Source organism: Curcuma longa, chromosome 12, assembly GCF_044706935.1.
Source record: "Curcuma longa cultivar G26 ecotype Majalengka, Jawa Barat chromosome 12, ITB_CL_G26_1.1, whole genome shotgun sequence".
Lineage (NCBI taxonomy): Eukaryota > Viridiplantae > Streptophyta > Magnoliopsida > Zingiberales > Zingiberaceae > Curcuma > Curcuma longa.
Genome location: NC_133872.1, coordinates 8,203,462 through 8,230,922, shown reverse-complemented (window position 1 = coordinate 8,230,922; position 27,461 = coordinate 8,203,462). Strand labels below are relative to the sequence as shown.

Sequence of the window (27,461 nt, the reverse complement as noted above, 5' to 3'; positions counted from 1 at the left end):
TATTTTCCTTTCCTAGGGGAAGGTGCTTCTATATTCTAAGTTGCTATATCGTTTTATAATCATGGACTAGCTCCTTTGTCTACATTATCTAACAAAAATATAATATCCCTTGCTCATGTTGCATCCTGTTGTTGATGTGATGGGACCATTCTAGGTAATTCTTTGCATGAGTTTTTTGGGCGGTGAAGGCACTTTGCATCATATATGGTGATCTTATAAAACAAGGTTCGCAGTCATGTTCGAAGGTCTAAACAATTTTATCATTGACTGTCTATGCTTAACACCCAACCTTTTTCATTTTGTCTTTGAACCAGCATTGACAGTTTTCCCTACTGCTTCATCCTTCTAACTCTTCTACCATAATGGGCTGTATTGTTTTGAAGTTTTAGACAATTGTTTCAACTTCATTGTTTATCTCTACAAGATTCCTGGTGGTTTATTGTGTTTTATGCAAGGATTGAAATCTTGAGCCGTTTTGTTCGATACCGGCGAAATTGCTTATTTTGCCAACGGACTGACATTGGCACCAGCACCAGCGGTTCGGACTGGGACGCTGTCTGGAGGCGTCGCGTGGGCTACGTGTGCCCCAGTCGTGCTGAATAGTGGGATTGGATTTTTAAACTTAGGTTTTAATGATAACTTAGGTTAATAATTTTAATCAACTCCTAACTATAGTTGTGATAATTTAAATAGATTTAATTAAAGCCTCATAAAATTATCCTATTATTTTTTTAAAAATATTTTATTATATATATATATATTTTATTTTTAAATATTTAGATTAAATTTTTTATTTTTAGTTAATATATTTTATATTTTAAACTGGCATGGTACGATAAAGTACCAAAATTGTATTATTCCGGTCCGAGATCGAAACCTCTGCATGGCTCGGTATTTTAAACTTTGGTTTTATGTTCCTGTTGAGTGCTTCAGTTGGAACTCTATATTATACATGGATACTGGCTTTAACTAATATTATTCTTGTAGGAAATGAAATTGAGTGTGAACAGCTTGTGTGGGTTCCTCAGCGGGCAGGGCAAAGTGTTCCATTTAGCTCCTACCGATGGAGACGAGGCACCATACCCATCTGGTGGGGTGCAGATCTAAAAATTGCTACAGAAGCTGAAATTTATGTTTCTGCTAAGGATCCTTACAGAGGAAGCGTACAGTATTATCAGAGACTAAGTAGAAGATATGGTCTTCAAAATACTGAATTAGATGTTGTTAGACATAAGAAAACTCAGGTTCCTATTGTTTGTATTAACTTACTAAAATGTGGAATTGGGAAGCCAGAAAACATTTTAGTTCAACATTTCATAGAGTCTGTAGAATATGTAAAATCCACTGGAAAACTTCCTTGTACTAGGATTGAGCTGATTAATTATGATTGGCACACAAATGTAAAATCCAATGGTGAACAGAGGACAATTGAGGGCCTATGGGAGCACCTCAAGAGATATGCCAAGGGTATTGACTTTTCTGAAGGAAATTATTTTGTTTCGAAGAAGCAGATCAAAGAGTGTAAAGGACTAGTTGTCTCTAATGATGATTTTGATGGTGGATTCAACCTGACTTCACTACAAAATGGGGTGATACGTTTCAATTGTGCAGATTCATTAGATAGAACAAATGCTGCCAGTTACTTTGGAGCTCTGCAGATTTTTGTGGAACAATGTGAACGCTTAGGCATATATCTTGATTCAGATGGAATTTATGCTTATTCTTCAATAAACAAATATGAATATAGTGGATTGAGAAGTCCTTTGCCACCTGGTTGGGAGGAACGTTTTGATTCTGTCACAGGTAAACATTTCTATATTAATCATAACACAAGGACAACTACCTGGGACCATCCTTGCAAGGGCAAATCCTGGAAGAGATTTGACATGTCATTTGAGAGATTCAAGAGTTCAACAATGTTAGCTCCCATAAATCAACTGTCTGATCTTTTCCTACTTGCTGGTGACATTCATGCCACATTATATACTGGTTCAAAGGCAATGCATAGCCACGTTCTAAATATATTCAATGATGATGGTGGAATGCTTAGTTCATTTTCTGCAGCTCAGAATGTTAAGATTTCTCTACAGAGGCGATACAAAAATGTTATTGTGGACAGTTCTCGTCAAAAGCAGCTGGAGATGTTTCTGGGTCTGAGGCTCTTCAAACACCTTCCTTCAATAACTATGCCTCCTCTGAAAGTAAGCAAGTGTTCTCCATGACAATTATTGTTTTTTATGCTCAACATACATTTACTTTTGGTACTTTATTTTATTCGTACAATTTGTGTTTTTTATAAATTCAGTCATTTTGGTCGGACTCTATTTCATGAATATTTCCCCCTGATGGTAGATTTAAATCCAAGCAGGGTTACTCTTAAAATTTTAAAACAAATCTCAAGTATTCTGTGTGTTTTTCATCAACATAATTTGTTTGTTATACGAACTGTGTGATTCATAAAACAATACAAAAGTTGGTCTTTCCAAATTCTGAGGGAAATTAACATCTATTCAAATTAATATTTTTCTTATATATATACATTTTCTTAATAGCATACAACTATGGATGTTGGAGTGATGGCTGTCAAAATTGGCAGATACTGATTTGACGTATCCATGCATTAGCACAATAATTTGACGTATCCATACATAACATTTGCCTTTATTTGATGTTGACTGACAACCTTTATCTGAGCTTGAGTCCTTGTTGAGTGTCAGCACAACATGCTGTGAAAATTATGCCATTCTAATTGGAAGTTGAAACCACATGTCTTGGATAATTATTTGATTTGAATGTCGGAGAACTATGGGGTTGACCTTACAAAGGTGTTGATGACACTCGTTTTGGTATTAGCAAGATAACATGTTATGTACTTACTAAATTTATTCCAATTATTTGTATAAATTTTAATTCAAGTTAATGATTTATCAATTTTTTTTGAAAAAAATATATTTATTTGTTTTTATCTAATGACCTTAAATTGTTTATTGAAAACTTATATAAAGTCAATATAAAAATTAAATATAGCATAAAAATTATTTTCCTAAAACAAAAAACATATAGAGTAAACACACATTCATCTAAGAATTATTATATATCTATAGTAAGGTATACATTATATCAATAAGTCAAAACCATTTTGTTTTACTATCGTTTCTTTACTATACAATATGGAATTTAATGTTGTCTACATTCTTAAACTAGATTGCCATTTGAAAATATTTTTTAAATTAAAAATTTTTCATTAAATTACAAGAATAATTTAAAATTGTGACAATATAAATGTACATATCCATAATCATTAAAGCTCCAATTTTGAGACAATTTAAAGCAGAGAACCAGCCTTGAGTGAATGCTCTCAGATTCAATATTTCTACAATAAAACTTAAATTTTGGATTTACACCCTACTATAACTTAATAGACATCAAATATCTCATGAGAAAATATCAAAATATGAACTTAACAGTTAATGCCTAAATGCAAAATCACTCACTATATCAATTCAATATTAATAGAAATAATTTTTTAATTAATATACCTATATTTCAAAAGAAAAAAGTATTGAAAGCATATCGACACTACATAATACATATTGAAACTGTATCATTTTGATGTAGGACCAAAACTTATCATGTCGTGAAATTTAAAACCTTGTATGGTACTGAACTTTCAATCAAAAGTAGATTTTTGAACCTTGGTTCCACTATATTATTTATAATGCATACTATTAAATATATGATATTTGATGAAGCATAATGCCTATCATTATGATTATATACAATTTGTTGATTTTTTTTTCATAATGATTCGATTTTATTAATTCTACTGATCTACCAATTTGATATAATGTATTTTAACTTTTTGACCATCCAAATCTCGATATGGATGCTGGTTTTGACAACCATAGGTGACCTAAGAGGCGATGAATGTGGAAATTGAGAAGTGAGAGAGAAAGGAGACAAGACTGCAAGTATCATTTTTATGATGTTCGATACTGACATGAATTTTGACAACCTACACTAACAAGAGATAAAATGTGGAAACTGAGAAGTGAGAGAGAGAGGAGACAACACTACAAATGTCCTGTTTATTAGGAACGATTTGATATGTAGGCTGTGATGGAGTGATGGTCTATTGTCAAGTACATCAGCTAAAACATATTTGAGTTGAATATTATAGTGTCAAGACATAATTAAATGAGTTGGGGAAACCCAATAATCTTACCCTTCTGCTACGTAGTATTACCAAATCCTTTTATTTCTTGTCTCTATGTGACTGTCCCTGATTTTGACTATAACTTATATTTCTATAAAATGCAGTTGTTGAAACAGAGTGATAAAAGGCCAATCAAACAAGCCTTAGAATTTGTGTAATTTGTTAACAATTTTCTCCTGAGCATGACAATCTTCTTTTTAATGGTGTCATTCAGGTATTATCACGGCCCTTTGGATGTTTCTTGAAACCCGTTCCGAGTATTGTGCCAATGACTGATAATGGTTCAAATCTTCTCAATTTTAAGAAAAAAAATCAAGTTTGGGTACGTATTTTTTCTGTATAAAATGTCAATTCAACTATTACTTTGTAAACTTGAAGTTTCAATAACACTAAATGACTGTTATGTTTTTTCAGGTGTGTCCACCTGCTGCAGATGTTGTCGAACTGTTTATTTATCTCGCAGAACCTGGCCACATTTGTGAGATTCTTCTAACAATATCACATGGTGCAGATGATTCATCTTACCCTGCCACTCTAGATGTTAGGACCGGATGTAGCATAGATAGTCTAAAGCTTGTTCTTGAGGTTTGCTTTCTCATCAATATGTTAGTATTTTGGTCTGATTTTTTTTTTCCATCAAATGCTTTAATGGGTGCGACTATTAAATAATCTATTATATTTTAGCTTTCAACCATGGTTAATGTATTTTGTGCTGTCCGCTAGCATGATAAGTACTGATTCCTACTTTGGCCACAGATTAAAGATTCACCAATGTCTTACATGCATAGACTACCTAAATCTGAGTGACATTTTAAAGCCGCCATTTCCCTTGGTCATTGATTTTGGTAAACCACCTGTAAAACTATCTCCTTTATGTCTATTTATATAGAGCAGACGCATGCACACACCTGCTTGTATGGCTCAGAGAGAGAGAGGCTAGTTGATTTTACTAAATTATCTTATGCTATCACCCCTTATCCTTCTTTCCATCACTCAATAAATATTGCATGGTATCCGACAACAGACATCGACCAATATTGATGGCAGTATACTCCAGGTGAGTGCATGTTCCCATAAAGGATTTTTTATTTTATATATATATATATATATATATATATATATATATATATTAAAATACAATAATTGGGATTGATCATTAAAATAGTGTGCAGGTTAAGTAGCTAAGCAATCTTCTGATTCATTTTATCTTGATTTCTATCCTCAATTCCTTTTCTTCTTTCTTTCATTTGAAGAGCAGCAATAACTCTGTGAATGTTAATATGATAAGCAATGTTTAAACATTTCCAGGTTATCTAATTTGGATTCCCCCTTCTAGAAAACTCCGTCCATGGTGAATAAACTCTGCCACGACTTGTCCCAAATCCGGATAACAGAGAAGGGTTGTGTTAGGTTACTAGCCAATGTCAAATAAAGGTAGATGTTATGTATAGATCCATCAAATTATTGTGCTAATACTAGATTGTTCCTCGGAAAGAATGCATTGCAAGATCCGATAGTGCACTTGCAAGAATGAAGAAAATTTAAAAAGTATATAGTAGCCACGAAAGAAGCTAAGAAAGCAGTGAGTGAAGTCTATATTAAAGGCTAAGAAAGTAGTGAGTAAAGCGAAGAATGAAACTTCCAAACACTTGTATCAATATCTTGGTACAAAAGAAGGGGAAAGGAACATCTATACAATAATTAAAGTGAGAAAGAGGAAAATAAGAAATCTTATTCAAATAAGATGCATTGAAGATGAATTCAATAGGGTATTAGTGAAGGATGAAGAAATAAAAGAGCAATGAAAAAAGAATTTTCATCAACTTTTTAATGAAGGTTATGTACCAACTTAATTTAGATAACTTAAATAGGTCATAGAAATTTAAATTTTTATTAGAGAATTTCAACTTTAAAAGTAAAATAAGCGTTAAATGAAATGTAAAATGGGAAAGCGGTTAGACAGGATTATATTCCAATAGAAATATGGGAGTGCCTAGGGGAAGTAGGGTATTGAATGACTTACGAAGTTATTGAATCTAATACTGAAAATGAAAAAAATATCTGATCAGTATAGGGTAAGTACTCTAGTCCCCTATATAAAAACAAAAGAGACATGCAAAATTGCCCGAATTATAGGGGCATTAAGCTAATGATTCATAATATAAAATTTTAGGAAAGAGTGATAGAAAAAGATTAATGAAGGAGATCAAGGTAATCTAAAATCAATTTGAATTCATACTTGAAGGTCGACAATAGAAGCTATACATCTTCTAAGATAACTAATAAAAAAGTATTAGAAAAAGTAAGATTTATATATGATATTTATTAATCTAGAAAAAACTTATGAAAGAGTTTCGAGGGAAATTATATGAAGAATTGTAAAAAAGAAAGATGTTAACGTAGCGTATATAAATACAATTAAGGATATATATGAGGATGTAATAATAATAGTGAAGACTCTAAGTAGTGGATTAACTGAAGTATTACCTATAAAGATAGGATTACATAAAAGATCAACATTAAGCCTAATTTTTTATACTAGTCATGAATGAACTTCTTGGACACAGTGTATGTTGTTTGTAGATGATATTGTTTTGTCGATGGGATACGTGAAGGAGTAAATTCTAAGTTCGAATTGTGGAGCGAAACAATGGAAGTAAAAGGTTTTAGGGTTAATAGAGTAAAGACATAATATATGAAATTTAAGTTGGTAGTATTAGACGTAGTAGGACAATTGTTAAATTAGGAGATTGATGAGTTACTTCTAACGGCGTGTTTTAAGTATCTATGATCGTTTTTGTAAAAGGATGGAGAGGTTGGTATAGAGGTGTTCTTTGTGATCGTAAGGTACTTCTAAAGTTCAAAGAAAAGTTTTTAAAATGATGGTTAGACCTGTGAAGTTGAATGTTGGACTATGAATTGAGCACAAGAGTAGAAGATGAGAGTCGCAAAGATGAAGATATTATAGTGAATGTGTGGACATACAAAAATGGACAGGATAAGAATGTGAATATTAAAGAGAAAGTTGAAGTTGCACTTAGTGAAGAAAACTCTGAGATGCATTTAAGATGGTATGAACTTGTATTTAAGCGACCAAGAAATGCCCTAGTTTTGTGATGTAAAACCAAAGAAGACTTGGTTAACAACGATAAAATATGATGTTTAATATAGATGATATTATAGTAGGGATCAAACCCAATGATGTAAGAGGATCTATATAGTCGACTTTACTTGGTGAGATAGAGATTTAGTTGTTGCACACACTCAACTACAAATAAATATTGGTTCGGATAAACCACACTACCAAGTCTCTTTGAGTAGTCAGATGCTCTTATAAAATGTCAGTTCATACTTTTCACTTTTTAGTATTTATTTTCACTATTATGATAGTCATTATTTCATTTTAAGTCTTTACACAACAATTATTTCACTTTGGGTTTACATTGTACTTTTAACTCTACCATTCTCAACTACTAGTATGGTTGAGGGATTAACACAAGTCATTTTTTAATAGATATGGTGCTAGTTTAACCATATACTAAAAGATACAACTCAACATGTAATTTGGAAGGTGAAAAATTTAAAGATATGTATCAAATGAAGAGTAACTAGAGTATCATTTTAGTAACTATAGCTCTCGTAAAAGGCAAAAGCTTGAGCTGAGCCGACGAAGGTGGAAGTCTCGAATAGAGCTTGGGATGAAGGTGGAAAGATCATGACAAAGGTGAAGCCTCGAAGTACCGTCTTGGGAGCTTCTTGCTTGCTGGTTGGTGGGCTGGATGTACAATTTTGCTCATGTCAATTGAGACAACTTGAGATTCAAAACAGGGACTTGTGCCTCTATTATAAGGCCTAATATTTGTTATAATTGATTTTGTGTTAATAAAATTTGGTTCTCTCTCTATTGAGGCATCAATTGTTCTCCTCTTGTGTAACCATGAAGTAGCCTATCTCGCTTCAAATTATCCTAAAACTGAACCTAGAAACCCCTAAAGCAACATATACACCCTGGTTCGGCAACCCAAAATGACTACGCTCTACCCTCATATAACTCCTCTATACCCAAATTAACCTCTAAATAATCATCAGAATGTCACATGGAATCTGAATTTCACTTACGTTTTGGTTGATATTATTTAGTTTTCTCATTTTGTAAGATCATAGATAGCACTGGTTTGATGCTCGTATAAGGAATTGACCATAAATTGCTTTCGATTTTCTATCTTTTATTGTGTTTTATTTTTGGATTCATTTTTCATCTTATTCCATTCTTTTTTCAACGTTTGAAATATGACTCCATAATCCAGATTTATACTATCACTTGACATTTGTGAATTATGTAGATAATTGACATAATTATGCTTTTCTTTAGGATATCGCTTGTTTCTTTCCAGAATTTTTTTCTTTGCTAATTAATTTCATGCGTTTTTATTCTCTTGGGCAAGTTTAATAGTTTGGTTTACTTTCAAAGCTGTTTACTTTTAGCTATATTCTGCAGGGTGCATGTATCCCCCAATGTGCAGTTGCGACTAACTTATTGATACCATTAACTGGAAAAGTTAATTCGGAGGATTTTTCAGTCACTGGAAAGAACTCACCTTCCCAAGAAGGTTCCTATCTTCCTTTTTTGTTTGATTTTGAAGAATTGGAAGGGGAATTAAACTTTCTAACACGCATTGTTGCACTTACTTTCTATCCATCCACTCCTGGAAAGCCTGTTACACTTGGTGAGGTACAATTCTAAAATTTACAGAGTCACCTGTTTTGAGAAAATAGAAAATAGAAAATGTTTGGTTTAACACAATACCAAACTTTGGAGAGTCAATTTTTTTTTTGAGAAAATAGAAAATGTTTATTGATTTCAAAAGGCTTAGCAACATTAGATGACATATACCAGTAAGGATACAGAAGTTTTTTGCTCATCTTTTTTGCTGTACTTCTATTTTTATTCACTTGGTCATGCATCAGAGAGAATTTTTAAATCATTAGATTATATCTATGGTATATTTCGAAGTTCTTTTAATTAAAGCCTAATTTGTTATCAGGAAAATTGTTCTTGATTTACTGGTGGTTAATCTGTTGTTCAAACATAGTACACGTACAAATTGAACCCATCAATTTGTTGTTAGGTGTTTCTCACCCTGACCATCCAAAAATACTATTGTTAACAATAATTATTGAGTTCATAAATCTAAAATGGATAAAATATGAATGAGATAAGAGCATGCAAATGTTGTCCAACTTGTCAATATATGTTTTTAAATTTTATTACCAAAACTCATTCCTCTTGTACATATGATTAGTTGCAAAAGTTTGAAATTGACCAACATGAGTAATATCTCTCAATGTTTGGTTGTTGTGATTGAAATAGATTGCTAAAGAAGAAACAACAAAGATGCTCTTAAGGGTTGGATCAATGACCTAACAAAAGAATATGAGTAATTAGGCATTAATCTACTACTATGTAATTTTAGCGGACTCATTATGCAACCTAAGTGGTAAGGTGTTTCAACCAAAGTTTAAAATATCGAGCCGTGCAGAGGTTCCGATCTTGGACTGGAACAATACAGTTTCGGTATTGTATCGTACCGTGCTGGTATAGTTTCGGTATTTTTAAAATATAAAATATATTAATTAAAAATAAAAAATTTAATCTAAATATTTAAAAATAAAAAAAATTAAAAAAATATTTTAAAAATAAAAGGATAATTTTATGAGGCTTTAATTAAGCCTATTAAATTATTCTAATTACAACTAGGAGTTGATTATTAAAACCTAAGTTTAAAAAAAAAACCAATTCGGCGACTGGACACGCGCGACAGGGGCACGTGTGGCCCGTGCGACACCTCCGGACGGTATCCTGGTCGGAACGCTGATGCCGGTGCAAGTCTGCTATGAAACGAAAATTTTCGCCGGTATCGAGCGAAACGACTCGAGATTTCAATCCTTGGTTTCTGCTAATGTAGGCCGATAACTAAAGGTTGAAAATCTTGAGCTATGTCGGAGTTTCATCCATTTATTGATATTGTGCCGACATTCTGATATACGGCACCAATGATGGATTGGAGATTAAATGAGCAAGGAGATGGAACATAAGGAGACATTGTCTGTGTCGGGTGATATGTTCAATAATTTAGCAGAATGATACATGGTGACCGTTTCGGTCGACACGGTATGAGATTTCAAACCTTGCCTATAATCAAACTTGAATTGTTGTAACTCACAAATCATAACTCTTTCCATTAAGCTTCTCTATTGTAATAGTCATAGAACCAACAATGTGTAGTGGTATGCTTGGGAAACTTAACAGCAATAGAAAGGGTGCCCATAAACCAAAATGCAAAAAGAAACAACCACTTTATATGTTTTCTTTTCTCCCAACAAGTAGAGATAGAAGAAACAGAAGGCAGTCCCATTGCAAGAAAGATAAAGAGGGACAAGATCAAGATGATGCAGCTTGAGCCTTTTTTGTAAGGAGTAACAAAAGAAAATGAATGAAGAAAACTAAAGTAATTTCCAAAGATGAAATCACACTAGCAGAGCATTACTTTTGAGACAGTGAGGATGCTGGTGAAGCTTGAGATTTGACATAGTTCAAGCAACCATCTGTGGGCGCATGATTCTAGATTGCACATAGGGGGATGCAGATGCTCGGAACAAATGCAAAGTGGCAAGAATGAACTTTTCTTGTAGAGACTGCTGGCAATTGGTTCTTGCTTGTAGAGGTGGTCATTCTGTGCAAGCAGAGGCGCTCATTGTCTTATGCGCACGTGTGGGTAGAGTCCGAATAGGGCTGTTGTAACTCTTGTTATTGGTGTTATAAATTATAATGTGTTTCAAAATGATGCATGGGGCTTGATTGTCATGGTGGGGACACTCAACGCTAGAGATTAAACAATCATGAATGGTGATCGAGCAATGCCAAGGTATTCCAGGCGCTTGATGAAAATTAGTGTTCTTGTTACATAGCTAGTCCCCTCTGCCTATGTTTATCATTCATTATTGTAACTTTACAATTTACACACTGAATTGTTTGGTTCCTAACAGGAACAAAAACTGCTCACATACTGCAAAGTTGGTATACCCACTAATCATATTCAGTTAGTTGAGTAGGAGAAAAATGCTTAGGTGCCTTGCCCATTCTAACCTGAATAGAAATTGACATGCATACTCCAGCTTTAATGCAAAGTGTAATGCTATAATTCTCATATGATAAAAGAACTTAGTCTGCTCAAGATTGCCCCAACCAATTCTTTTGTCCTCCTCGGTTCAAGTGATGTATGAGTTATTTGTAAAATGATTTCTGAAATTAACTTATCATCAAAATTGGAAGTCCATATTAGGTTCATGATTGAAAATAAACAAAAGCTAGGTTTCTGTCTGAAAGTTCCAGTTTCTTAAGTTCCAGTTTCTTGTTAAGCTTCTGCATTGTCTCCGATATACTATGATTATTGGTATTTTATTTAAACTACATTTTGCAACTGATCCTGAACATGTTACAGATTGAAGTGCTTGGTGTTTCTCTTCCATGGGCAAGAATGTCTACCGATTGTGGCATCAGTGACCAATATATCAAACTTTCCCAACAAAACTCCATGCATAGTCTTCATTCCCAAAATGACCTTGACTTAAATGCATCAACAAATCCCTTTTTGGACAACTCAAACTATCATTCTGTATCATCTAGTGGAGACATTATTCCAACTCAACAAAGTACAACCGACAATTTGATAGATCTTTTAACAGGAGAGCTTATATTATGTCCAGAGCCAGAGAATTCTAATGTGCTTGAGAGTAAGTTCAACAATGTCGACAATCTCCACTTTTTTGGAAACGATGATTCTGGTAATCTTCATCGAACTTCTTCTGTTAGTGGGTTTAAAGATGAAGCTGTTAAAGAGTTGGACCATGTTCAACACTACAAGGATCTTTCCATATCCCTTCTTAGATCTGGCAAGGTAAGTCTACTAATCTATCCTTCTCGAGAAGAACTCAGTAACTTTTTTGGCATCCATGGTATTATTAAAGGGTGGAAAGGTATATTGGGTTCCAGTTTGTCACATATTCTTAATCAAGTAAAACTAGATCTAGTTTTAATTCTTTTCTACTTGTAAAGAAATTAATCTCTGTTTGGAAAAAAAAACAACTTTTTAATCTTGGCTTCATCCTCCTCGATTTGGAAGGTGGTTGGCTTCCTCTCCCTCTCTCTATTTAGAAATTTTGCAGACTTCATTTTTAGATTTGGAAGTTTATCTGATTTATAAATCTCTATCCATCCATTCTCCCAATCTGGAAGACAATCAATTTTCTCCTCAACTTGGCAAGTCAAGTTTTGGGAAATGTTAATCAACGCTGCATTGTTTTGGAAGGTGATTTCCAATGAAGAAGGAAGCTGATCAATCGCTTTCTCTATATCTTTCTCCCTACTTTCTTTATCTTCCTTAAATTAGCCCCTTCGCTCATGCATGACAGCCATCACTAAAGCTTATTGCAGCTTTGTGCATTTGAATTTGAGATACCTATTTTGAATTGAATTCTTAGTGGCAACGTCATAGGTTGATTGAGAATTTGAAAGTTAGTATTTTCTCTCATCTTCCATTAGATTTTTTCTTAAAACCGGTATGTTTTCTTTTAGGGGAACAACTTATAGGGTGAGAGATGATGGTTTTGTACTTAGTGTTTGTTATCTTTGATGTTGGAACCTCACCCCCTTGTTAGGGAAAGACCTGTAGGAGAGAATCAAATGACCAGGATAGTTGAGGATAAGAGCCTAATCTAAAGAAGGGTTGTTGTGAGAGGTGTTGCCTAGAGAAACCCATATTTTAAATCGTCATGTGACTATGTTGCCTTGAGAATGTATGTGTTTTCTGAGGGTGATGGTGTTGATGTGAGGTGTGATGAGAGCATTGTGTGATTGTACCTACCATGGGGATGATCAAACTAAAAAGGGGAGTTTTGAAGAGAAAATCTAAAGAAAGAGAGTGTTGGTATGCCATTAGCATTGTGATTAAATCCTTGTGTGAAGACTTTACCTTGGTATTAGTGACTCGTAGAGGCTCTGGTTTGATCATAACTTTAGGGAAACCTTATCCTTTTTTGGTTTATTACTTTCATTGTTTCCTGTATCTATATCATAGATTTTCTATATGTTCATGGCACACTTACTTTGTTTATTTACATAATTGTATTTCTTATATTGATGATGCATGCTTAACATTGATTATTTTATCTTGATGATGATGCATGTATAGAGATTGCCATTATTACTTGTGTAAAACTAACATGACCTATGTGGCACATTTACCCTAACATGAAGAATCTGTAGTACATTTTTATATTTAGTGCATGAGGATAGCTAAAATGCCTAATTGTGGTTTATATGACTTTAGGATATTAAGGGGCATGTGAATCTTCGGGCTGTTGATGCTTAATCATAGTATCATGTGAATTCTTGGTTATAGAAGGCTTGTGACTGTTGTTCACTTAGAAAATCTTGCTATCATTTATTTGATTTCCATCTGTGTTTCCTTCCTTCATAGGAAACACACCCTTGGTGTCATTGATGCCAAGCTAGGGGATCACATTAGCTTAGTGGCAACCTTACACTGGAGAAACCCTTTTTGGGTTGACATGGGTGTTTCTTTCTTCTTTCTCAGTGATGAATCACATGCATTGACTATGGTGACATGATTGATGTATCAATGGGATCTTGCATGGTTAAAGTGAAAGATAAACTTGTTCAAAAATAATGCATTTGCATTTAGCTTTACATTTAATTTTTTCTTTCCTTTTGACTCATTTCTTTTTTGTGAGGTTTTCGTACAAGTTTTGCTAACATTTTCTACTTATGTTTGCCTCAAGACCAACCTGAGGTGGGTGGTAAGGGTGTTGGGTCAGGTTGATAGGCTGACAACTATATTATTTGCCTTCTTTGATACATTGCTGCCACTGGAATTTTGACTTTTTGCACAATTTGTGATTTTTTTGTCATTTTATTAGTATTTCTTTTTCTGTACTTTCCTTTTGACGATTATGAGACTTGCTGTATTTTATTGTTGCTTTCAGATTTTATACATGGTCAAGTAGTGTTTTAGTCATCTCTTTTCATAATAAATTAATCTTGTCTTGTTTTGTGTGTGATGGTATGCCAACATGCTACTAGCGTTTTCAAGCATCGTAGTAGTACAATCCTTTGACCAACATGAGGACACATCGATGGAATTATCACTGTCAGAGCAAAAATTCCTAGTCATGGGGTGAGGTTCACTTGGAGTGTGACATCTGTGGAAAACTGGTATAGCAGTTCTTAAGATAAAGTTGTACACTAAGATATATATAGAGAGAGAGGACTGTCTTTATTAATAAAAAAATGCCAACTTATAAGTGTTAGAATGAACACTTATAAGTCACAACTCCAGAAACTTAGCTTATAAAATAGAATTTCAAGCCTTCTTTATTTGATAAGGGACCATAGACAATAATAAGGCTTTTATTTGATATAGTTTAATTCAAACTAGTTCAAATAGCACAGTTTCAAAGTACTTTGGTGTTCGCGTATGTGGGCTGTGCTATGGCACATGTAGACTGCATATCTGGTTGGCATACCGAAGCCAACCACATACTGGCGGCTGCATGTGTTATATGAGATATTGTTCCCTACCACATATTTCCAAAACATTGGAAATAAGTGAACAGTGTGTTGTAGACTAACAACTGTTATTTCATTATTTTTTTCAAAACATACTAACCAGAACACCTGATTTCTAAAGGCCGAGGTTCTTTCCTACTGATCGTGGTGCAAGGTAAACCACCTATTGAAGTATGTATTGATATTTGTATTCAGACCATGATTAAAATCATTTTTCTTTTTCCTATTTCTGCCACTCAATTGTGTGATAACCATGGAGATGTTGATTTTATTAAGAAATATATTTTTCTTTTTTCAAATAACTTGTGTGCTTATTCTTCTCTACTTCAGAGTACTCTCTAGTTCAGAAAAAAAGTTTAGGAGAAATGGAATCGAAATTACATTCTTGATTTTCTAAAAGTTAATAAAGCAAGACTTCTTTACATATTATATTGTTAGTCTTGTTTCTGGAATAATTGCTACATATTCCAAAATCCAAATGTATGTTATTAATTCTGTAGTTGTTAAAACCAATATTGGGATTGGGATCAGATAGTCCGAGAGTTCAAATGCTGGTTGCATTGGAGCAGTAGAGTTGGTGAAATCAATTTCTGTGGGAAAAATAAAAACGAAAAACAGATTAATAAAATAATGACATATTTATTAATAGAAATTGATAAATAATAACAATGAATTATAACCAATATCAGAATCATATTTTTAGTATACGTTACTCAACAAACACTGGTTTTTTAATATATTATATAATAAAAGTGTTATTATTTAATATTATTTTATAAGGTTTAGTTGGGTATCAAATTGCATTGAAATTGGTTTATAGTTAAAAGAGTAATTATTTTTTAATAGTTGTTGATCTAGGGAGAATATTTTGTTTTGTATTGATCTATGATAAATCCTTTCAATACACAATAACCTCGCACAATTAATAGTGAATGAGAGAAAGATAGATTAGATGTAGAGTCTAACAAATATGGTGAGGTTTGAACAAGTGATCTGTGAAATTGTGGTGAAACTAGAGTTGTAACAAGGCTAAAGAATTCTAGAAGACTATCTCCTTTCTATCCGAGTTCTTTGAGAATAATGCTCGGATTAAAGGAAAGGGAAGATCTGTCATATTTGCCAAAGTCATCTTAATTTTACCAACTCTAATTTGATTTTGTCCATTATCACTTTCAATTCGAACAGATTTCAATGGGTCCTATCAATTTCTAATTATATTCTATCTAAATTCTTGCTAATTTCTTTGAATCGTAGTTTTGTTTTCTAAATTTCTCAAATGTCAATTTCTTGGAAGAATATTGGTGATTGGAAATATCGATCCAAATCCAGTGATCGGTATCGGCAGAGGCCAATTTTCCTAATTATGATTAATGCCAAATTATATACTATTTGCAGGGTAGAAATTTTGACTTCATGCAATCATTGAAGCTTGAAATAGAACGTTTACATTTGAACCTTTCGGCTGCAGAGAGAGACAGAGCTTTATTATCTGTCAGTATTGATCCTTCTGCAATAGATCCAAATCGCTTGCTTGATTATCATGACCTTTTAAGAATATGTAGTTATGCCGATGAAATTGCTTTTCTGGGCCAAACTGCTTTTGAGGATAAGACTATTGCTTCCATTGGGCTTGAAAAAACTGACAATGTTATAGATTTCTGGAATATTAGTAAGATTGGAGAATCATGTCATGGAGCTGCCTGTGAGGTACGTGTTCAACTGCCAACAGCGGAATCTTTTACCAGTGTTTCTTCTAGCAGAACTGCATCTTTCCTTCTACAGTGCTCTATATGTCAAAGGAAATGCTGTAAGATTTGTTGTGCTGGGAAGGGAGTAAATATGCTGTTAGATAAAGATTTCAAAGAATTGAAAATCTACAATGATTTATCTAGTCGTAGTGGGTCTAATCATGGTGGACAAACCCGTGAAAGTTACAAAAGCAATTCATCATTTGATGATAAAATTATCTGTAGAGAATGCTGCGGTGAAGATATTCTTGAAGCACTATATGTTGACTATATCAGGGTCTTGAATGCCTCGAGGAGAAAAACTAGAACTCTTGATGCTGCATGTTGGGCCCTGGGTCAATTTGTTGGACCAGTAGTTAATGGACAATTTAATTCATGTCAAAGCATAGAAACTGGCAAGAGGCAGTTAAAGGCATTGTTGAATGGAGCAGAGTCCCTTGCTGAATTCCCTTACTCGAGCCTTCTGTATCAGGTAATCTTTGATGGTCTGATTCTCCTATATTTATCAATTAAGATTTTCATTTGAAAACATAATCTTGGATAAACTTTTCTGTCTTTTACACCTCATCTTTAGAGTTGAGATGGAAATAATGTCCAAAATAATAGCGTTGATCCTCCATCAATGTCTTGAAAGAAACTGCAAGTAAAATTGTCTTTCTTATCTCAAATTAATCCTATATAGTTACTTGGTCGATGGGTTGAGATATTTGTTCATAACTTCTCTGTTTCTGCTCGTTTATTGCAAACCATGATTTTGTTTTTCTTCTTGAGGTAAGAAATTTGAATATCTAGTGTCTACTCATGTTGAATGTGATATTGTTTTCCTTTTCATGAATCCATAAAAGAAAGGTAAATTGCACCTGAAATTTTGTGTTTAGCTTGTTTTCACTTTTCACCACCTTTCATCTTACATTGTTAGCCTCATATTAATAATGCCTTGTAGAAAAGTTAGAACCTTCACATGCTCAAGAAAGTCTAATATCTAGAGCAAGTGCTTGATTTATCCAGTTCGAAGCAAAAGTCAAACAGATATTTGTTGGATTCAAGGTAAACTAATTCCTAACATGACGACAAGATTGCATGCCCTAAGATGGAAAGGCCATGAGTTTTTAGGCAAGACATTCATGAGCCTTGCAACTTGCAATTGTATCATTTCCTTAGTTATAGCATTACGAATAAACTAAAAGGAAAATGAGTTGGTTCTTTCTGATTCTTTCTCCACTGAGGTGTTTCATGACTGCCCATGATGCTCAAAGGTTTATTATATCTATAAACAAGCAATATAACTTTATAATACAGTATTTAAAAATAGGAAAAGGTGGTCCTTGTTGCTGAAAGAATTTTTATCAATCAAAATCATATTTGGCATCTCTCTGTTTTCCAGTATTTTGTGGGACAAATGTCTTAGCCAAAGACATCCTAGATCTCTCACTTCAACAATCAAATTTTTTCATTTGACAAAGAGCAGTAAGGAAAACTTGATCAGCTATATGACTAGATATATCTGTATCTCTTGGCAATTATAAAGAATTTTAGTCTTCAAACCTGTGCTATTTGTGAACAAACCTATCTTGAATACTCCATCCAATTGTGACCTGCTCCCTAAGCTAGTCTAGGACTTAATTTTATGGTTAGTTTTACTTCCGAGTTTTAATGTTTAAAAATATACAAGTTTTGTAAAAAGTTTGTATATTGTTAATGGAATTTAGACCTTTGCTTTTAGGAAAATTAGTTATAAAACCAAACCCTTCAATCCTTTATAAAATGGGCCTTTAAACTCTGATTATAAGTTAACTTTTTTGACTTAATAAACTTTTCTTCGTCATGAGAGAGACCACTATGGAGGACCTTGGTTGACTAAGAACATCCTAAAATAAAAGCACCATTCGCTCTGGGATTCACGGCCTAAATTCCAACCATATAACATATCCATCATCTATCCCTTGTATTTGTCATGCTCATATAGCTGCTACATCTTCTGTTAAATCGCTGCAAAGCTCACACTCATTTGCTGAGTTTAGGCATTGAAATCCTGATAAAAGTGAGGAAGCCTTGTCAATGCTCAACATACTCTTGGAGATGGGTAGCAAAGTCGTGACAGTGTGCTATGAAATTGGCTTTCTAAGCAAGCAAGGTGATCTTGACATCCCTGAGGCGGTGCTCATGGTGTTGGTGGTCTGAATCTCTCCTCATCTCCCTTCTTGATGTCAGGTCTACAGTGCATGACATTGTCGTAGGCATTAAGACGAGCATAAGATGGTGAGTTTCAATGTGGTCGGGATTTTTGGAGAGGATGGATAGTGCCTTGAGTAAATGTCTAAATTTTCGGAGAGGATGAAAAGTGCCGTAGAGATGTCTACTCTTAAACCTTAAGAAATCAATGATGACGTAGTAGTAGGGCATGTGGATTTTCTCATACAAGGTGCTACAGTGGTAAATGGTAGAGCTAAAAACATTTAATGCATTGTTCACATCTAGCTTTTGATGCAATGCATAAAACATCAACAGATGTTGTAATCTAACTCTAGCCTTACTCCTATTAGTCATTGGATGCAATCTACGACAATCTTATAACTGAAATTTTCTATGGCTAAGAGGTCGTTGGAAGAGAATGTTCTGGCAAATGGAGGATGATCAGAAGGAAAGACGGTGGCATGCATGGAATCAAGGGTGACTCCTTCAAAAGAATCATCCCTGTTGTAAAACTTGAGAAAACATACAAATTTATTTTGTAAGGCCTACACTAAGAATTGCTAAAGAACATATGGGAAGATCTCTAGATCCCTAGATGAGACTCAAGTCGTGTATACATTCCTTGTCAATGACTCAGGTTTCATACCTTACGATGAGTTATGAGATTGTAAACTAAGGGGATGCCTTCACCTATGCAGCAAACTAGTTGGTTAGGCTGTTTTTCTTGATTATCCAGTCCACTTGAAGTTGACTCTATTCAGCTGGTTTCAGGATTTCAGGAAACAAATATTTCTGTCGGTCAATCAACTACATGAAATCCAACTGATTGGAAACACCCAGTCAGTCAAAATAATACTTAATTATGCTATTGATTGAGTTTCAATGGTCATTTTCTGACTCTCAGCAACAACAGGTAATTGGTGATACTAAGAAACATAAGTCCACGTGACAACTTGATTAATGATTACGAGGTTTATGCATAAAAGGCACATGAAATAGCTCTCTCCATACATATTCTGCCCATTACAACATTGCACAAACAATTAAAGATTCATATGTTCAAGTCTTTGACAATTCTTCACGCTCGACATCTTGACACCTTAAATGGCAGCTCCGCACGATTTCGCTCTACTCCAAGTTTAAATTGAATTGTGTTATATTATCACCTGCACAATAAGAGCTGCAAATTACCTTCCTTGCATACTTAAAAATCTAACTTGCTAAATCACATTTTCTAACTTAAAGGTGTTGATCAAACATTGAAACACCGTGATTATCACACGAATAACACCAACTATAGAGGGTGAAATAGATGATGATCTTCTTTTTTTATTACAAATACAAAACTCAAACATTTGTAATTTTTGCCCACATGTTGAGTATAAAATGATCATATTATGTAGTAGATTTAAATAACAGAGAATAACACAATGCTAAACAACTGGATTTAATGTAATGACGTTAATGTGGTGTAATGAGGTTAATGTTGTTTGAAACACAAAGTTTCTACATCCATGGCCCTGTCGCTTTGATGCAACAACCCAAAGAAAAAACCACGATAACACTCCTTGACATGGGAAAATAGAGCAAGCCTCTATAGGTTCTCATAAGGATGTGACCTCAAGTCAATGATCTAGAGCAATGTCTCGATCTCACTCAACGCAAGCAAGCACGATATCTCTCACAAAGTTGTTTGAGAAATAAGTATAGAAAAATCAACAATCAGTCAACTTTCACTCTAAAGAATAAGGATCATTATAGGAATGAGACTAGATTTACCAAATGTGAACTTTGTGGATTAAAATGAATCAGAAACCTTTTTCAACCAACCTTCAATGTTGGAAGTGTAATAAAATCAAACAGTTTGTGGTCCCCTCAAACTTTAGTCACACAAAATAGCTGAGCCACTCAAATCTTTAATACTAAGGATCCTATTCCGGTGTTCAGTTTGGTCAATGATAGATTTTAGTAGATCAAACATGGTACCACTAGAAGACAAGGTTTGTTTTAACTTTGGTTGACCAACCAAAAGTCATGGGTTGCCCAAACAACTTGGAATTCCCAAAAGAACATCTTTGAGACTCCTAAATAAATCTAGAACACTTTAAGGTTGAACATGTCAAGTTCCAAAAGACGACGTAGAACTCCCCAACAAACATTTTATGAGATAATATCAAAACTTGAACTCAACATTCAACATCTCAAATATAACTCAAGAGTAAACGTCTATAACAATCAAATATTAATTAATATATTTTATATTTAAAAAGTGCTAGCATGATACAATATGGTGCTAAAACTGTATTGTTTCGGCTATAAACCAAAACTCTGGCACGACTTCAAATTTTAAACCAGACTCGAGCCAGTCCTAAGGTTGAGTTCATGCCCAAGACTACTTCCCCATGGTATATGTTTACACAAACTCTCCTCGCATAATTTTACCTTGGTACTAAGAGGCTTTCAAGCCTTGAGGACTTCTTTGTGCCAAGAATCTCCCCGCCTTTGAGGTTTCCTCGTCTTGCCTAGTGATCCTCGTCAACCTGCTGGGGCTTATTGCCTTGCCTATCATCTGATTGACCTCAATCTATTGGGACTTGCTTGCGTTGTCCACTTAGACTTTTACGTGCCAAGTACCTACTTGGACTTCCATCATGCCAAGGAAGATATCTCATGGTCTCGAGTGTTATTGTGTGCCCCTCAATCAAGTAAACCAGATTGTCCCTAGATAAAAATTTGATTCGGCTCTAGATTGGCCAAACAACTTTAAATCGCTCCCCAAACCTACCTAATGAGTTTCATTCAAACCCAATTCGACTTCAACTTGATTCCCGAAATCTAATTTGTCGATTTGGGGTCAACTCAACTAGTTGTCAAAAATTTAAGACATGAAAATTTAAGTAGAATAAAAAAATATAGTATGTAACAACACAACTCCTTGATCAGTCTTTGCTCAAGCTAGTGTGTCTAAAGCTAGTGCCTCTTCATTGTTTTTCTGATGCAAACTGACATAGTCAATGTTAAAGTAATATGTAATAGTTGTCTGAGACTCTCAATAACAATGATATAATGTATATCTCCCTCTGTCTTTGCCTTGGAAAGATACATCTTCTTCATGTAGTCCACTGTGGTATTTACCTCTACTTATAAATTGCTGAGTGCGATTAGTAAATCATGTGTGGTAAGATTTCAATAGCATTATTGTTTGTCTTTTCAGTCTGCTGCATTGTTTTTCCACAAGACTAACATAGCTAGGAAATATGTGATTATAATTTAACTATGATCTAGTTGAAGGAATAAGATTTCATATAGTCGACCCCAAAAGGTTGGGTCAAACACGATGATGAATTTTTATGTAATCTAGAGGTGATCTTGTTCAACCACTTTCTGCACTATTCTAAATAAATTAGATACCTGATCATTTTCACCATGCGGCAATGTTTATCATGTTTAGGATTACATTTAATTTTATTTGATTAAGTTAAGAGGTCAATTTTGTTCCCACTTTTGACTCTTTCTAGGTGAAAGTTACAAAATTCTTGTATTTCTATATCATTTTCTTTTGGAGTATTTGGGATACAATTGGATAGTGGACATGAAGACTGTTCTCTAACAAAACAGATGGATGATTACTATTTTGTCCCCTGACAGTTCTTAATAAAAGGTAGCAACTATGCTGGGTGAAAACAGTAGAAACATATTAGCTTTAGCCTCTTCAAGGGAATCTTCCATAAGGAAGAAAATTTATTTCTACAACATCACACTTCCTATCCTTGTTCGGGGATTTGTCCAACTTTTGACTTTAGTCTTCCTGTTTATATTCTATATTTCCCTCATCTTGCTTTTCAATTGTCCTTTGGTATTATTATTCATTATAACTGATGGCATGAATTTGGCAGGTGGAAACTGATGAGGACTCTGCACCATTATTATCATTACTTGCACCAGTTGGCATGGGGGAACATCATAGTTATTGGAAAGCTCCGGCTAGCTTGTCCACTGTCGAATTTTCAATTGTTCTTGGAAGTCTATCTGATGTTGCAGGGGTTGTATTGATGATTAGCTCATGCGGTTACTCAACATTTGATTGCCCTATAGTAAGAATTTGACTGCTCTACTTTTGTATGCCAGACTTTTTAGCAAGAACTCATATCTTGATGACACTCATTATATGGTATTTGGTCTCCTGACTTGCTCCATTCCTTCCATCTACAATTGCTCAACATAAATGTTAATTTTGATCTAGGATTGAAATCTCGAGCCATTTCGCTTGATACTAGTGAAATTTCTCGTTCCACTAGTGGACCAGCATCGACATCAGCAGTTCCGGTCGGAATGCTGTCCGAAGGCATCACCCGGGTCCAGCGAAGCCTCTGGAGGTGTCGCCTGGGTCCGACGAAGCCTCCTGAGGCGTCGCGCGGGCCTAACGACTCCATCAAAGGTGTCATCTAGGTCCTGCGACACCTCCAGAGGCGTCGCGCAAGCCGCGCGTGCCCCGGTCGTGCAGAAACAGTGGTGTCGGATTTTTTTAAACTTAAATTTTAATAATAACTTACGTTAATAATTTTAATCTACTCATTAACTCCTAGCTATAGTTGTAATAATTTAAATAGACTTAGTTAAAGCCTCTTAAATTATCCTATTATTTTTTAAAAAATATATTTTTTTATTTTTAAATATTTAGGCTTTTGTTAGGTCATATTGAGGCTTTTAAAATATTTTATATGACCTAACAAAAGTTTAAATAGGAGAGGATAAAATATTGAGGATAAAATATTTAGCCTGAATTTTGGATTTTATTTTTAGTTAATATATTTTATATTTTAAAAATATTGAAACTATACCGACACGGCACGATATGGTACCGAAACTATATTGTTCCAGTCTAGGACTGAAACCTCGGCACGGTTCAATATTTTAAACCTTTACTTTTGATTATCTAATTAAAGCATGGCATTGATTGATATATTTACCCTTGCAACTTCTTTAAATGGATAATCTCTAGTTCTTGTTTCTAAAATCAATTGCCAATTATCAGTGTTGTGCTTGTAGCTGCATTAAAGATCTATGGACTTTGTCAGAGATTACATGTCACATTGATTGAGCCTCTTGAAGACATGGCTCATGATATGTGTCAATAATGCTTATAAGCTGATCCATTTTTTAAGGAGAGTAGTTTTGTAATAAATGACGTACTTGTCAACTTTAACATAGGTTCACAGCTAAGGTTCATGTGTTAAAATCCTATCAGTTTCTTTTCAGAGGATAAGCTAGTGCCCAGTCCATGGTCTGAAATACTAGTTAATTTGATTGGCATGAATGAAACATACCCTTGTCCTTCGACCAAGATGACAATAGGTTCACGACGGATTAATGTGTTGTCTTGTGCATGCCTCTTAATACCAAGATTATATTATAAGTTATCCATGTCATCTACTAGGGAGGTTAATGGGTGTGACAGTACAGGATAAGAAGTTAACATCAGTCTAGGTTGGTTAACATAAAATATAGATGAATAGATAATTATATATTCGTCATTGTACCAAAGAATGCAGTTGAAGTTTGGTAATTACCAAAGTGTGGTTTTAGATTTAACACTTTCTGCAGTTGACATTCCAAATATACTATTACACTTGCCCAAACTCTTCTCAAGCTTTCAAAACTCTTTTGATAACCTTCTAGTGGTCAAGTAAAACCACCTATTGATTCCTGAGATCATGGTGAATCCAATTGTACTTCCTTTTTTTTCATTTTGACCCATGAAGGTGATTGTTACAGAACATCTTTAAAATTGCCTAATGAATTTTCTCTTGGTCAAATCAAAAAGTGACATGAATGGATTGTTACTGAGTTGTTATTTCTTCCACTCCAATGTATCGACCCCCTTTGGCTTCTTTTTTTGTTTCTTTTTATAATGCATAAGTGGAAGCTCACAAGCTCCCACTTTTTTATCATGAAAGCGGATTTTGAACCTGTTGAAGCATGCTCTCCGCCACGATCAAAGATGTCTTACATTTGTACTGTTTTTGATATTGTGTATGTTGTTAATTTTTCTTTTTTCTTTTTAATTATATAATGGAACAATAAGATGGGAAGAATGAGACTTTTTATAAGTTTTATAATAACTCGGTCTTTTATCACTCAGCAAATAGGCTAGATCTTCTGGGAATATTTTAAGTAAAAAATAAACTAAAATTATTGATTTTGCAAAGTGAAAATAAATAAATTCAAACGTATACCCTGAACAATTGATTTTATTTAAGTGTTTTTTTAAAGTTGTCTTTGTTCATTTACCCTTCAGGTAACTTGTCTATGCTTGTTTGCTAACTTTTATATTTCTACAGGTTCAGATTTGGGCTAGCAATACAATACACACAGATAAACGGTCTATTGGAACATGGGATTTAAAATCACTAATATCAGAGTCTCCACAACTTTATGGCCCCGAGAAGGTTAATAGTGTAAAAGAAATCCCTAGACATGTCAAATTTCAGTTCCGCAATCCTGTCAGGTGCCGTATTGTGTGGGTAAAATTATCTCTCCCACACCTTCAACCCAACATTGGTGAGGAGTACAACCTCCTTTCATTTGATGAAAATTACTCTTTGAAGCCTAAGCTCTCTGATTCTTTTGCTGGTAATGTTGAGAATACGCGATGCATCCATGCAAAAAGACTCTTAGTGTTTGGAAAGCCTGTGAAGGATCAGGGTCAGGATCAGGATCATGATTTAACCATACAGTCCCCTGAGATGATGAAACTGAGAAGTTTCTTAGATAGATCCCCACAACTTAGTCGGTTCAGGGTATGTTTTCTTTTTCCCCTGATCACTTTGTATCTAAGTTCCACTGTTAATTGGAAGTTCTTAATGTTTGCAGATTCCCATTGAAGGAGAAAGATTAAGAGATAATGACCTCGTCGTTGAGCAGTTTTTGTCACCTGTTTCTCCTGCAATAGCTGGTTTTAGGATCGATGCTTTTAACATTATCAGACCTCGAGTCACCCACTCACCTATGAACACAGTTGATGGTTATTCAACTTTAATCGAGGACAGGTACATAGTGCCCGCAGTTCTGTATATCCAGGCGGCTGTCGTTCAGGTAATTATTTCGAATAGCCAGCACTCCGTGTTCATCTTTAGTTTCTCGACAAATATTGCCTCTGGCAACTCTGGTTCATCAACAATTTTTTGATTTTGGTTCCGTAACATTGACCATGATACTCATGCAGGAATCAAGGAAACCCGTTGTGGTTGGGCAATATCGCCTTCCAGAAGCTAAAGCTGGTACTCCCCTTTACTTTGACTTTCCGCAGCAGTTTCAGGCAAACCTTGTTGTTTTCAAACTACTCGGAGATATCACCGCTTTCATCGACGACGTTCCTGATCAAGACAGCACAAGCTTCCGAGCACAACCATTGGCTTCTGGATTGTCTTTGTCGAGTAAGGTTAAATTGTACTATTATGCGGATCCGTATGAGCTTGGAAAACTGTCGAGTTTATCTGCGATTTGAGTGTATCGGATTAGACCACATCGTCTGCTTACACATCCAGTCTGTCCGGGCTGTATTGTTTTGGCTTCATTTAGCGAAACCGACGATTGAGTTAATAAGTTATGTGGATGCATACATGTTGGGTGTCTCACAAATTATACTTGTTTGAACTCCAGTCGCATCTGTATATGTACAAGAATCACTAGTCGAATTAGCTTAAGGTAGAGCCAAGCTAATTTGAGTTACTTCAAGTTTGGACCTAGAGGGCTACTTTTAGGTGGCGACTTCTTGTCGCCTAATTATGTCCTAACTATCTTGTAGAGTTTTGTGGATTTAGGATTTAGAGTTTAGAATTTAATGATGAAATGTTTCTTCCAAAGAGCTCCCTTCCAATTGTCCTTTGCTCCCTCCTACACCTGAACCTCAAAGTGAATACTAATTTGTCATATGGCTGAAGGAAGTGTGTGGTGCCAGCTTATCTGTATAGCAGTCGATTTGTGTTGACCAGGTCGATTCAACTTGTGTCGATCTTCTGTTGCGTGAGCCTGTAGCACCCGGATCAGTCCCCATTCAATAGTTGTTAAAATTAGTGAGTAAATTTACACTCAACAGTTTGTTGCACCCTAAACCCTAGACCATCCATCAAGATCCATCTCTGCTTTTTAATTTTTTCTAATAGTCGATAAAAAAATTTCTGTAGGATCAGACTGATTACCTCCAAGCAAAGACGGAGAGCCACGTAAGAACAGTCCTAGGCTATAACCTAACCCTTACGTGGTTCATTACTTATAATATTTTAAATCAGTATCTTCCTTGGTCGTTGTGTATAGAACAATAGTTTGTATGAAATCAAATTGATTAGTGTAATTGTTCACTGTAGGTGTATCCATACACAATCTTGCGCTATACATTTATTATCTATATAAATTTTATTAAGTATTAATTTGTTAATAAAATAAATAAATCGAATCATTGAACACGAAGTGAATTTATTGATTTAAAATTGGATTGGAGTCGAATAAAATCTATTTGATAGGCGCGAAGATAAAGAGTATGTTGATCCAAATCGTGATTGATTTAGTCAAGTTATGGTCAAACCAAATTTAATTAGATTAAATTAGTTTTAACGAGTTAAGGAATTTTTTAAAAAAATTATTTTCTCCTCTCTTT

At 34.5% G+C, this 27,461-nt stretch overlaps 1 protein-coding gene across 1 annotated transcript in view; it reads left to right on the top strand.

The window, feature by feature from the left end:
* Positions 1-26,426, top strand: part of LOC141842915 (putative phosphoinositide phosphatase SAC9) — a 32,264-nt gene extending 5,838 nt beyond the window's left edge. Inside the window, exons 5-14 of the mRNA XM_074730902.1 lie at positions 988-2,201; positions 4,431-4,538; positions 4,631-4,801; positions 8,715-8,948; positions 11,719-12,174; positions 16,260-17,084; positions 22,702-22,899; positions 25,147-25,605; positions 25,679-25,900; positions 26,031-26,426. Of these exons, the coding sequence (XP_074587003.1) occupies positions 988-2,201; positions 4,431-4,538; positions 4,631-4,801; positions 8,715-8,948; positions 11,719-12,174; positions 16,260-17,084; positions 22,702-22,899; positions 25,147-25,605; positions 25,679-25,900; positions 26,031-26,312 (4,169 nt within the window). The 3' untranslated portion in view covers positions 26,313-26,426. The remainder of the gene's footprint in view (positions 1-987; positions 2,202-4,430; positions 4,539-4,630; positions 4,802-8,714; positions 8,949-11,718; positions 12,175-16,259; positions 17,085-22,701; positions 22,900-25,146; positions 25,606-25,678; positions 25,901-26,030) is intronic.
* The last annotated feature ends 1,035 nt before the right edge of the window (positions 26,427-27,461 follow it).